This window comes from Perca fluviatilis, chromosome 17 (genome assembly GCF_010015445.1).
Source record: "Perca fluviatilis chromosome 17, GENO_Pfluv_1.0, whole genome shotgun sequence".
In the NCBI taxonomy this organism is placed as follows: domain Eukaryota; kingdom Metazoa; phylum Chordata; class Actinopteri; order Perciformes; family Percidae; genus Perca; species Perca fluviatilis.
The window spans coordinates 20,797,844-20,810,999 of NC_053128.1; the positions used below are offsets into that span (position 1 = coordinate 20,797,844).

At 38.7% G+C, this 13,156-nt stretch overlaps 1 protein-coding gene across 2 annotated transcripts in view; it reads right to left on the bottom strand.

The window, feature by feature from the left end:
• The window catches only part of LOC120545374 (astrotactin-2-like), a 298,446-nt gene that overhangs the window by 159,198 nt on the left and 126,092 nt on the right, over positions 1-13,156 (bottom strand). For both annotated transcript variants that reach the window (XM_039779627.1, XM_039779628.1), the window contains one exon: positions 1,695-1,802. In XM_039779627.1, coding sequence (XP_039635561.1) covers positions 1,695-1,802 — 108 coding nt within the window. The remainder of the gene's footprint in view (positions 1-1,694; positions 1,803-13,156) is intronic.

The following is a 13,156-nucleotide window of genomic DNA, read 5'->3' on the forward strand; positions in this document are numbered from 1 at the left end:
ATCACACACTAGCTAGCAAGTAATATGTGTGATGTAGCAACAGGAAAGTTAGCAAGCTAGCAAAATACAGATAAACTAGCAGCTTCACATCAAAGGGTCAAACGGTTAACATTTAGGACTCATTGCAGACTGAAACAACTCAGGAATAGCTTCATCTGCTGCAACAACAGCTAAATGGAAAGAGTACAAACTTACATCGTCTCTGACTTCTGAACTGGCAACCGTAATGAAAAGAAACAAGACGCGATCTCTGGGATTTCTTACATAATTAGCATACGTAACTAACGTACACACACAAACCTACACAGTCTCCGTAGTGTGAGGAATTCACAACAGTAACGAGTAACGATGCAGCACATAAAAAATCTATCGGAGTAAAAGTATTTCATTCATCGAAAATATGTACTCAAGTAAAAGTAGAAGTAGGAGAAAAAAATAATACTCCAGTAGAGTACAGATACAGACAGCCTTTTAGTACTTAAGTAGAGTAGTGAAGTAGTTCTACTTCGTTACTATATAGCTCTGCCCCTGACACATTTTTCTGCCTGCCCAGGAACTACAGAGGTAGATTTCTGTGCTGAATTTTAATGATTGGCAAAACATAACCAAGCCACATTTAAAAAGAAGAGCATGGTCACTGTCTTATTGTGGCTATATACTAAAACAAGCAAAACTCCAAAGAAAAGTGAAATATTTAGCTTTTCTAGCTTTTTTCTACCTCGGCACATCTCCTTTACAACATTGATTCAGACATCAAAGTCACGCAACTACAAACCTCAACACACTGACCTCTGTTTCATTCATCTCTACTGTGTTAAGAAGTTGTCACTTGTTTAATCTTTGAGTTTGCCATCATTTGAATGGAATAGAATAACTAGAAATTCTAAACCCAGCAGTGACTACAAAGTTCAGGAGATTTTCTTGCTTTCAGTCCGCCTCTCAGGTTGAACTTAACATACAGGCATAATTTACGTCAACAAATTACTCCTAACTCCTCTACTATGGTAACCAAAAAGGTCCAGACATATGGGATCTGTAATAATAATAATGAGATTAATATAGGAGACATTGCTTTTCCTCCTGCTCGGGTACAGTGCTACATGATAGTGAACTGCAGGCATGGGAAATAATAGGGAAACATGGATTTCCATTATTTTTCAATCACTATGTGGACACCCAAGTGAACACACAAACTAATTCTCTGTGTTTCATCCTCTTCAGGTCACTCACCCACATACACACAAATGCAAAATCTATATACAGTCTTCACTATCACATATCACTACGTGGGAAGGGAAGTTAAAATCATGCTTCCCATCAAAGTAATGTGACTCATCACCGAGCCTCCATTTACATCAGCTCATATATCTGCTTTGAGTGTCATTGAGCTGTGCCATGGTTCAGCACTTTAAACCCCACAGGGAATGTGCATGACTCCTTCCTACTTCCAGCTACGCTGACAACTCCAGAAATGGCTAGCCTCATTTCACTCAGCTATAGGCTTATCTTCAACCCGAGTAAGTTTGGAATTCATTTGTTTTCAAAATGTTTTATTGAATTTAATTACCTTTTTACTTTATTGCTTTCTCAGCAGTATGCCATGGATAAAATTCTTCCCTCCTGTGTCAGTTAATGTGTTTAAAATGTAACATTTATAACAATATACAACGATGTAAACCTGCAATCCCTCTCACCTTTGCTGCGCCTTCGTCCTCTGTGCTGTTCTGTGTAAAACTTCATTTGGCTGTCATCTTCAGGCTCTGACCCTGATTCCCCTTGAGGACCAAACACACCTCCAGGTGCTGGCAGCGAGAAGATAAGAGGGGAAAAGTGGAAAGAAATTGGTGAAGAATCAATCATCATATTTAAGGATACAATTATGCTGTAAAAAAGATTGGAAAATGGAAGGATAGCAACTTTTAACCAGCACGTTTTCAGGTAATCAATACTTGCACTCTTAACAAGACAAAACACAGAAAAGAAAAATGTGCAAGCTCTGTATGAACAAGACTGTATGGAAGATATTCAACACAGGTTAAAAATTCCATTTCAAGTTCAAATTAATTCAAATTCTGCTCAAAGTCAATTTAATTAAAATGCCAACCATTCAGGACACTTAATTCACTCTAAATTTTCACTCTAAAAACTTATTTTCCTTTTTAATGTGGTTGCTCTTCACACCCATTGTTGTTATATTCAACCTCTATTGAGGAAGTAAGAAATTCCACTCCTCTCCAGACTTTCCTGCCCCTCCTTGTCTGATCTGTTGGCCACGGTTGGTAATCTGTCCATCGTTACCGTCTCTGGAGCTCAATTTGTTAATCAAATTGGGTCACATCCCCAGAGTATGTGCATGTCTGTTTTTAAGTCAGGGTGAGAGTAAAGAGGCTTTGTTTGTACTGCACTGCCACTTTAACACCAAAACACACATCTCTGCTAAATGCACAGGGGCAGCCACAAAGTGATAATTGGCAGGGATTTGCAAAGTGTTAAACCACTGATGGATAAATAAGTAATCTAAAATAACCTAACATATGTATGGACGGCTTCAATTTTAAACCTGATATACCAGCGAGTTTCTCAAATGTTTATTACTGTAACTTACATAACACATTTGTCAGCATTGTTATAACAAAGCAATTTAGCCAAAGTCACAGCCTGAAGAAGTGACGTTATGCTAATAAAATCCATCTAATTTCCTCATGGTTGTACCTATGTTTTGCTTGAATAATCCCCAGGATCACAGTGATTATACTTCCTAATCTCCCAGAGTGGAAAGGGGATAATGGACAGAAAGAAAATCAATGCTTTTCTCTTGACTATGAAGGAGCATCTGAGAAAAAAATCTTCACCTGTTGACAACAAATTAAAACAAGGAAGCAGGAAAAAAAGAAAATGTAGGGTTTTGGTGTGATTCATATCATGTCAGTGAGGACAGTTGATAAAGGCTAATAAATATTTACTCTTCTGTAAGAGGCAAAAGCTTTACCTCCACAGGGATGTTACGCTTCTAAGTGCTGTCAGTTTGTAATTGTGTCTTACAGACCCTTTGCACGTGACGTCACACTCTACTCCCGCGAATTATGAACGCCATGACGGACGGCGGAAGAGCTATTCTGTAGACGGACGGCAAGTCAAACGAGAACGTGTTCGCTGCTTATATACTGTCTATGGTTCGCTGTTCTTGTTCTCACGAGTCACATACACAATCTGCAGAGTAATCCTCACCAACACAAGCATGTGTATGTATTGCCTTTCTGTTTTAAATGACTGATAAATAATAATAATAATAATAATAATAATAAAACTTCCTCACCCAGCTAGCTGCCGTGCTAACCAGCTGTTCCTGCTAACAGGTCCCACATAACTATCATCGGTTATTCACTGACCTACATATCCCAAAAAGTAAGCCGTTCCCTTGATCATTTAACTTAACACGCATGCAAAAAATATTGGTTAAATTAAAGATGACATGGCACAGAAACTAGCTTCAAAAAGGCCAAACAACTGAATTAAATGCCCCGGTTAGCCGACCAGCTAGCTGTCGAAATATCCACCGGTCAACAGCGAATATAATCACAGATAAGACGATGGCTAGATGTTACATTATGTGTGGTTAATACTAATCATAGACACTCCATGATTTACTGCATGGATTAACGTGTGATGAATTATTTCCCAGAGCTGGGATGCGTTCAGGCATCCATTAGAGAGCCAGTGAACAACGGTAGCCTACGTGCCTGTAGCTAGCTTGCCCTGCTAGCTGATAGCCGTTAGCTGCCGTCCTGTGAGTGTATTCAGACAGGCTTCTGTGATAATCATCCCAATAACAATCCACGGTGGTGTGGCTATGTCCTCCAGAGGACAGGTCATGTCACGTATTGAAGTGTATTCCCCCCTAAAAAAAAAAAAACAGTAGTGCGGTAGTAGCTGCTAGTTGTAACAAGAAAAGGTAAACAGTAGTGTGCCGATCGGAGCGTAGTGTGTGAAGAGCAGATTTGTTTACAAGGGAAGAAGCTTGGAGTAACGAAACTATGGAGAATATAGCAGATATACAACACGGGGAAGAGCCTTTTGAGTTATATGGTTGTCCTTATTTATTCGAATCCGAGTATACAGACGAAGAACTAGCCTCAAGAGTTGGAAAGAACGAGGCAGACAGAGGGGCAACAGGCAGATGAACTTGCTGCTCCAAGCGCAAGCTAAAGCTAGCCTTCAGTAACTGGAAGACATAGCCACACCACCACCGCTCCATGGATTGTTATTGGGATGATTATCACAGAAGCCTGGCCGACTACACTCACCGGACGGCAGCTAACGGCTAACGGCTAGCGGGGCAAGCTAGCTACCGGCAGGATCGAGACAGGGACCAGGGTAGGTGAATTTAAACAATGTCTGAAGAAGCCATGAAGAAGAAGATGGTATTATTATTATTAAATTTTATTTAGTGTTATTTATTTGAAACTAATGAAACTTTCCGCTCGTCTAATACACTATTTAGCTTGTGCTTCCGGTGATTCTGCCGTCCGTCATGGCGTCGTCACGTGGTCGTGGTCACGTGTTTGCAAAGGGTCTCAATGTAGTGCAATTGAGAGAAAGGGTGGTAGTACTGTTTTTGGACTCACATATGGTGATGAATTTCTTCTTCCAGGTTTCAAATGAATTATCTGCTAAAAGTAACATTTGGACATGAGTTTAAGATAAAAATTAAAATCTTCTACTGACAGATCCCAGGTGTCAGCAGAGGTGAGAATAAACCTTCTGAGACATTTTGGAGGGATTGTACAATAAATCACTGGTCATGCAATAAGCTAGCTCACTTTTTTTAATTGTTTACGCTACAATTTTGTTTACTTTTTTACTTTTCATGTGAACAACCGAGTGCAACACTGTGTAAGCCATTATACAACCCAGTATAACATGCCCCATTCCTCCCACACAAATAACTTTATGACTCCTAGGTTGTTATTGTTGTATTTTTGTTTTTTTCAGATTTAGCACGTAACTTTTTGATATTAATGAACATTACATTCAAGCCATTGCCAAATGAGTTGCTATGAAGCTATATCATGTGGGCGCCCCGACAGTGTCGTTATCATTAATTAGAATTCCTCATGGGGGAGACAGAAACTACGCACTATAGCTTTAAAGATTTGTTTTGCCATTTTAGGCCTTTGTTTGATTGGACAGCTTAGACATGAAGGGGGAGAGAGAGGGGAAACAATAGAGCTGTGCGATATGGAGAAAATAAAATATCACAATATTTTGGACCAAACACCTCGATATCGATACTGTAGGGTTGATTTACACAATGAGGATTTTGACTAATACTCATCAATAATAAGGATAGGATGACTAAGTGGGTAAAGGCAAATAATAAAACAGCTAGAACAGTCTGGTAAATTCAGAAAATTACATCACTATACTGTAACGCAGCCTTTAAAACCAGGAAAAGACAACACTTATGCCATATTATGATATAATGATATCCAAAATCCAAGACAATATCTAATCTTGTATCACGATATCGAAATAATATCGGTATATTGCCCAGCTCTAGGAAACGAAATGCTGCAAAGATGTCTGATAAATATTGGCCCACTGCTTATTTTTAAAGCCCTCTGTGACAAAAGCTTGTCAGAAAATACTTTCAAATATTTAATCAGTTACAAATTTTACACATCAGGGGGGACACGTTGCAAAGACTGGGCACTGAAATATAATAACTTCTTTCTGAAAATCAATGGATGGTAGAGCACATTCACAGCATTCAAGCAATTGATTGATTCAGGAATATTGCATTGTGTAAAAATTAGCTTGGAGAAAGTCAATCATCTAATGTTTAACTACAGTATATTCTCTCAGAGTAAAATGTGTGAAAATAAATTGACAGCAGACTATGAAAAAAAGATATTTAATTTTTTATTTGGAAAAAAAAAAAAAAAAAAAAAAAAAAAAAAAAAAAAAAAAAAAAAAATATATTTTTTATTTTTTAGAGAGAAAATTTTTTAAAAAAAAAAAAGAAAAAGGAAAATAAGTGACATTCATCTTTATTTATTCACCTTAAAAACTGTTCTTTTCTTTTAAACCTCAAACCTTCCTAAAAGCAGTTTATTGCCAACGATAGAGCAACATATTCTCTCTTCCTTGTTTACTGTTTTAACTGTGGAGCAATGCAGGTAAAATTCCCTTCTTTACTCACTTCATAAACATGATGTCATACTTAGCTCATGAAAATGTGCCATAAAGATTTTAGACTTGATTAAAAGTTCTATTTAGTCTGTGTAAAAAGTTTGTACAGAAAGCTGTAGTCACTCTTTTGGTCTGGCGCACTTAAACAGGTCGAGAGTGGAGTTGGATTTTGAGTGTGAGAGTCTGGCGGCATTTGGAGAGCAGAGCCAACCAAGGCAATGTGGTGTAAAATTGGTTCTGAATTTATGCATCGTGTTGGATCATGCCAAGTGAGGTGGCTGACAGAGATGAAGGAAGAGAGTCATGAACAGAGAGTCGAACAAAAATAAAAAAGGAACAGCGACGGATTCACAGATCAGTTTTAAAATATTATTTATTCACACTGTAAAAAAAAAAGTGTTACTTTAAAGGGCAACTAATATATAGCATTTTCAGGATTATACTTGAATTTTGTGTTTTTACTAGAACATGTTTACATGCTTTAATCTTAAAAAAACACTTTACTTTGCTCATACTGCCCGTGGCTGCAGCACCTGTATTCACCCTCTGTATGAGACGCTCTGTAGGAGCGCCTGTCCCTCCTCCCGAAAAAGCCCAGTCTGCTCTGATTGGCCAGCACGCTTCCTGGAATGTCCGGAGCCTCCGCTCCGCATTTCACTAGTTGAAGCTGGAGCTACTGCACCAGAATTTGGGGAGAAATTACCAGCATTGGTCAAGATTACAGCTATGTCATGTTAGCATGTAGCTACTTAGCTAATAGTTAGCAGTATGCTAACGTTAGATTGTAGTGGAAGGAAGCAGCACTTTCTACAAACTTTATACTCTTCAAAATTCGCAGATAAAGGCTTCTGAACCAAACACTAACCAATCAGACAAGTATCAGCAGTAATGCAACCCTGAATTGGGGAGAATTTAACAACATTGGCAGCCAAGATGACATTGTTTACTGCCATTAGCCATGTAGCTACTTTAGTTAGCAGTTGACACTAATAGAATATAGCAGCAATTTCTACAGTAAAAAATCACAAATAAAGGATTTTCAACCAAATACTACTAACAGAAAATGTTTCAGGAGTAATGTGACCCGGAATTGGGTATAATTTGACAACACTGGCAGCCAAGGTGACATTGTTTACTGCCGTTAGCCTGTAGTTACTGGACATGGGACAATGTTAACACCGCAGTGGCTTAAAAAAAAGAAATACTTGACTCCTGCCTACTTGGAGCAGATGACCAGTCATAGTAGGCCGGCTTACCCCCAATTTCCACCGACTGCATAACGGCTGCAGATCCACTCCGGAACAGTGGCGGAGTCATTAGGTTTCCATTAAAGTCAATGTGTGTATTTCCACTGCAGAAGTCCCCTATGAGCTTATGTTATTTGCGTAAGTGCCTCATCAGTGTGTCAGTACAGCTCAGTACAGTCATAGACTCCAATACAACAGCGCCCCTTAGAGTCACAAAATTCGACAGGTCACAGAATTTGGTGCAACACCAGCACAGCTCCATCGATCCCCAGCCCTCTGGAGCAGATACGCAGAGCTTCTATTTTTGCCGGAGAGAGCTCCGCAGCAATTCAGCACGGCAGATAGGTCCGCAGACGTTCTGCATTCAGTGGAAATCCGGAGTTAGATTTGCGTAAGACTTGGCAGAGAGTAGAAAAAACTGTTGAAATCCCACCGTTTTGGGCTTTAGTGGAAAGGGGGGAGGGACTGAGAAGTGTCAATGTTCAATTTTTTTGGCTAAGTCCTGGATCTATGCAATCCTACCTTAAATTGTCTGCTAAAACAGCAGTGGCAAAACATCTTGCTCTACATCATCAATGTATTTAGTTTTTTAGCCAAAGGCATTATGTTTTCGAGTTGTTCATCTGTATGTATGTCCTTCCGTCCGTCCCATTCTTGTTGACGTTCCTGAGATATGGCACAAACTTCCACTTGGATTCAAGGATGAACTGATTAGAATTAGGTGTTCAAAGGTCAATGTCACTGTGACTTCACATAACAAATTTTAGCCATAACTCAATGGCGCTAACTATGACAATATTTCACACAAATGTCTAATAGGATAAAATGATGACGTGATGACATTTAATACCTAAAAGGTCAAAGGTCAAATAAACTCTGAAATCATAATGTGCAAAAATAATTTTCCGGCCATTATTCAACACCATAACTCATGGAGAGATTGTGACCATATTTTACATTTGGTCAGACACTGAATTGGTAACACTAATCGTTGTGCCTACCTTGAAACTGTGATGATTGTATAGATTTTGAACATTCAACATTATGGCATATTAAAAAAGGGATCAAGTTCTTTCATTGACTAACCAATTTGCCTTCCCTTTTGTCTACATTTGCAACTTGTATCCTGCACAACACGCTGAGGTGAGATGTGATTTTATAGTCTGAGAGCATATGCTTTTTTGCACAAAATAAACATGCTGTTGTGATACTGAGGAAGAATGTTAATGATGCCTTTGCCTTTTCAAACTGTAGGAGTCTCAATACCGTTGACTGAGGAGAATGTAATGAATAATGTATATTTTCTTCTTTTTTTTAAGATCATATTTTGGGCAATTTAGGCCTTTAATCGTATGGGGCAGCTGAAGATGTGAAAGGGGTGAGACAGGGGGAATGACATGCAGCAAAGGGCTGCAGGTCGGAATAGAGCCGGGGGCTGCTGCGTTGAGGAGAAAACCTCTATATATGGGCGCGTGCTCTACCAGGGAGCTACCCAGGCACCCTAATAATGTATATTTTCAAGAAAGTTTTGCACCATTCCAAAGTGTTGATTTAAAGTAATTATAACATTTTTGACATTTTATATTTAACTGTACATAAATGTGATTTATTTTTTGCAGGGAAAATAGTGAGTCGGTTATAGGCACAGTTCTGCAACTAAACAATACGACAATAGGGCAATGCAGATGGAGGCAAAGCAGATTGACAGATGAGGATACAAAAAAGACCTAGAGGACTCTTAAATGATCTAATGGACTTCTGGACTGTGAGAGGGACTCTGAAAGCGGGATTCCCCAATAATTGAATTTTGTATTACAGACATGCTGGAGTTTAGCCTTAGTGTTCTGGGAGTTGATGTTTCTATGTGACTCAGTTTGGAAGGTATCACCGTGAGAGAGAGAAAAGCAAGATCAAGACAAAAGAAAAATTCACTGGAAGAGGAAGAAACATTTTGAAAAAGGAAGAAAAGCAGTGGAATAGAAAAAGCAGTGAAATAGAAAAGACCTAGGGCCAGATTTCTAAAGACTTATGCACCTTGTTTCAGATGTATTCTTCTGTGTGTTATTTATCAAACGAGTGCCCTAGCCTGGAAGCACAATTCAACTGTCATCTTGATCACAAACACACCTGCACCCACCTCCCCACACTCACACACACACACACACACACACACACACACACACACACACACACACACACACACACACACACACACACAGTCTGTCAACGCACCTTTTGTGTGATTGGTGAAATGTTACCCTATATCCTTTATGCACATGTATTTGAGGGAGGATCATGCAAATGATAGAAATATATAAAGTGTTGTTGACTTTATATTCCTGTGGGTTTACCAAGCTTAATTTCTAGGTGTCTTTTAGTTAGTTGAAAAGGCTTATTAAAAGAAGGCTTTGAAAATTTAACTGGGCAGTTCTTTTTTCAAATCTCAATGAGAGCAGAAAAAAGGTGAATATATTACAAAAGATGTGCAAGGGAGCTGAACTACACTTGTTTAAAATACAAAAGAACAGCTTCACAGACAGGAAAAAGACATTACTGATCATTTTACAATACCACACAAGAGTTGAGACTGTGTGTACTATAGTTATTTAACTTGAAATTGATTTTGATGTCCACTGAGCTGCTAATGCACCATGGCAATTGCTCTTTCTTGATAATTCATTTACATTTTGGTGGCCGTTTCTTTATTTTGTACATATTTTTTTGTTATTTAATCTCTTTTCCTTCACCTTAGAAGTTAATGTATTTATTCCAACTGCAGAGATTTTACAAACCTTTTATAGATGAAATAGCAGGCTTAGTTAATGTTTTCTTATATCTCAATTCATAAGGGAGTCATTATATTTCATCACAAAGCAGTCCGAATTTTAAATTAATTTTCTTATGCATATTTAAAAATAATAATATTAATTATATGTTGATCAAAGAAAGCTTCTTAAGTATCTGGGAAATGATTAAGTGTGAGAATGTGAGTTTTAATTGGTGATTACTTGACATTAGTTCTTACATATTTTATCTTTTAGTGTGCTCATATTTTGACTCACTGATTAATATGTTAATGTACAGTATAAGTTGATTATTGCAGATATGGGCCAACATAAAACAGGGACCGTCAAAGTAAAAAAAAAAAAATACAGAGAAAGGGAAAATAATAAAACAGCTATAAACAAATGCTTTGCAGGCAAACGGAGAATGAGATGTCACAATTATATACTGAAGCAAGAATTATGTGATTTGGTGTTAAAAGGGCTTTAAGGAGAAGGTAAGACAGTGTGACCGGTAAATGGTGAGAAAACACAGAGGGCTAGATTTATCGAGCCGTTTGCGCCTGTTTCCAGGCGTTAATTGTTCGCAAAGACTGACTTAACCGATTCGGGCTACTTACAAACAGGGCGCAATTGGGTAAATTTGTCTATTGTCTATATTGTCTGCCACATGAGCGAGAAGAGACAAGTTGCGCTTTCAATATGCGTTCGTGGGAGGGTAAGTGGGGAAAGTGGGAGTTCCACCCAAAAAGGTGGGAGGATACGCGTAAAGTGCGCCTAATTATATATTCCGCGGTATTTACAAAGACTGTCAGTAAGAGCGCGCCTCTATTCTGCGGGGGAAATTCTCCGCCTCTTAAAAGCAGGTGTAAAGCAGGTGTAAACCAGCCGCAAGCGGGTTTCCTCGTATATGCCTCCTGGGGAAACGGCTGCAGTAATAGCTAGACGAAGATAAGCCAAGCTGAAAAGATTTTTGCCACAAGGATCACACTTTTTCAGTGGAGTGAACACGAAATCATTAAGCGTTACAGATTAAGCAGCCATGCAATATTAAAGTTACTGGAAGAAATCAAAGATGACATTGAATCTCCGACTCAGTGTCCACATTCCATTCCAGCAGTTGTTAAACTCCTCGCCACATTACAAATGAGCATCAGGATAATTTTAAACAGTCATAGCATCAGCAGTGGGAGTATCGCAGTCTGCACTCAGCCGTATCATAGCACCACTACCGCTTTGCTACAGCGCAATTTACAGTGTAGTGGTTGGAAAACGGCGCTGATTACCGGATGAACTGGATGTTTGGTAAATACGACGGGAACTGAAGTATCACAGCGTGCGCTTTCTGCGGGTTGGCCATGGCGCTGATAACACTACATTCACAAATGTATGTAGATCTGGCCCAGTAAGTTTACAGGAGGGAGGGAGAGAGAGAGAGCGAGAGAGAGAGAAGCAGACTGTTTTCCAATCCTTCCTGAAATGAGAATGATTAATAGTTATGGTAGAGCAGGGAGGTGAAGTGATGAGTTTATTCTGAATAGTAAAAGCTAATCATCTTCTGCATAGGAGGAGGGCACATCACACTCTGTTAGTACAATAATATACTGTATTTACTGCAGCACAAAAAACAGCTCACACTAGCAAACCTACCAAAGCATGGATCTTCTCTACTCCAAAAAGAATATAGAGTAAGATTGAGAGAGCAAGAAGATTGCATTAAACTCCAATTCTCTTCACATTACCATGGATTTCCCACCACTTTGTGAGTAGAAATAATTGTTTCTCAATTTACACTCTTTAAATGTGAAGACATTACCCTGATTTCTTATGTATCTATTCTTGGGAGCCTTTTGTTGTGACTTCCTAAAACTGACAGGACATTAATCCTTGCATGCGCCTCTGCCAAAACAACCATCTCCAAAACCAACCAAGTAATAGTGAGTGGAAGTAATGGACCCAAATACAGCCCAAAGTTGTTTTTTGTGTTGTGTTGTTTTCAGAGGCAGTAGATCAGGGACAGACCTCAAAGTAAAAATTCTATTCTATGCAGATGACTTGGGACTAGTTTCAGGTTTTCATAAAGTATTCTATGATAGTCTACAGAATATCTTTTGTTTTGGACAAAAGAAATCCGTCAGAAATATGTCAAACTGGGCTTTGGGAAATTGTGATAAGCATTCTTTACTATTTTGGACAACAACACGACAATTCATTTATCAAGAAATAATCAACAGATTAATCTTTAATGAAAATTGCTTTTGGCAGACATTCATTATACTGTAGTGAATGTGCTGAAACACTAGGGTTGGGTATCGTTTGGTTTTTTTCCGATACCGGTGCTAAAACGATACTTTTAAAACGGTGCTGGTGCCTAAACCGGTGCCTGAACCGAAATATATATATATATAATATATATAATATTAAATATTAAAAAACACAAAACGACAGTTGGCGACATTAAAGAACGGCTTGTTTATTGCTAAGGCCATATGGTCACAATTAAATGATTGATTAATAATGTAATAACAATAACAAGACTTATTTCACCAGTAAATTGCTGGTAAATGACAAAAACAAGAACCAGATGGGAAAGGGGTATTTTACAATAACTTAAAGGTCCCATGGCATGAAAATGTCACTTTATGAGGTTTTTTAACATTAATATGAGTTCCCCCAGCCTGCCTATGGTCCCCCAGTGGCTAGAAATGGCGATAGGTCTAAACCGAGCAATGGGTATCCTGCTCTGCCTTTGAGAAAATGAAAAGCTCAGATGGGCCGATCTGGAATCTTGCTCCTTATGAGGTCATAATGAGCCCCCCCTCTATCCTCCTCAATAGCTACAGACACAGAAATGGCACATTCTAAGGAAAGCTCATTGTGGTACTGCCTCTAGTGGCTGTAATTCTGCATCAAGGCGAATTCCAGGAAAGAGAC